Source organism: Neopelma chrysocephalum, unplaced genomic scaffold (assembly GCF_003984885.1).
Source record: "Neopelma chrysocephalum unplaced genomic scaffold, ASM398488v2 Primary Assembly neopelma1_74948, whole genome shotgun sequence".
NCBI classification, from domain to species: Eukaryota; Metazoa; Chordata; class Aves; order Passeriformes; family Pipridae; genus Neopelma; species Neopelma chrysocephalum.
Genome location: NW_020909094.1, coordinates 1 through 631, shown reverse-complemented (window position 1 = coordinate 631; position 631 = coordinate 1). Strand labels below are relative to the sequence as shown.

Sequence of the window (631 nt, the reverse complement as noted above, 5' to 3'; positions counted from 1 at the left end):
ACCATCACCCATAACAGCATCACCGTTAATGCTTTTGCCACAGAAATAGGTGGCGGAATCCTCCTCCTTGAGGTTGTTCATCTGCAGCATCAACGTGCCCTGCCCGTTGTCCTTGAAGATCGTGAACCGGCCCTTCACCGACGGCGCGTAGTAGGGGCTGCCACCAGCGTCGAACCCAGCGACCCATTCCAGCCCCTTCCCGGGGCTCTGGCGAACCCACTGCATGGAGTAGCTGCCCAAGGTGAAGCCGGAGGCGCGGCAGAGGAGCCGCAGGGACTCCCCCGGGGCCTTGAGGTCACCCCGACTCCACCAGGGTCACAGCCCTCCCAGGTGGGTCTTGCTCACCCGGTTCATCCCAATATTCCTTTTTTTCCTTCCCACAGGGTTGTGGGCGACCGTGACCCTGGTGGAGTCCGGGGGTGACCTCAAGGCCCCGGGGGAGTCCCTGCGGCTCCTCTGCCGCGCCTCCGGCTTCACCTTCAGCGACTACGACATGGTGTGGGTGCGCCAGAGCCCTGGGAAGGGGCTGGAATATGTTGCTGGGATTGACTACGATGGTGCCACCTACTACGCGCCGTCGGTGCAGGGCCGGTTCAGCATCCCCAGGGACAACGGGCAGAGCTCGGTGACG

At 63.2% G+C, this 631-nt stretch overlaps 2 gene segments (V, D, J or C); one reads left to right on the top strand and one right to left on the bottom strand.

The window, feature by feature from the left end:
* Window positions 1-23: 23 nt before the first annotated feature.
* On the bottom strand, window positions 24-319 carry LOC113979325 (the record flags this gene model as incomplete). The annotated part of the segment is given in 1 exon segment: window positions 24-319. A coding segment is annotated over 1 exon segment (296 nt), but the record flags the coding sequence as incomplete, so codon positions are not given.
* Window positions 320-385: 66 nt separating this feature from the next.
* On the top strand, window positions 386-625 carry LOC113979326 (the record flags this gene model as incomplete). The annotated part of the segment is given in 1 exon segment: window positions 386-625. A coding segment is annotated over 1 exon segment (240 nt), but the record flags the coding sequence as incomplete, so codon positions are not given.
* Window positions 626-631: the final 6 nt, after the last annotated feature.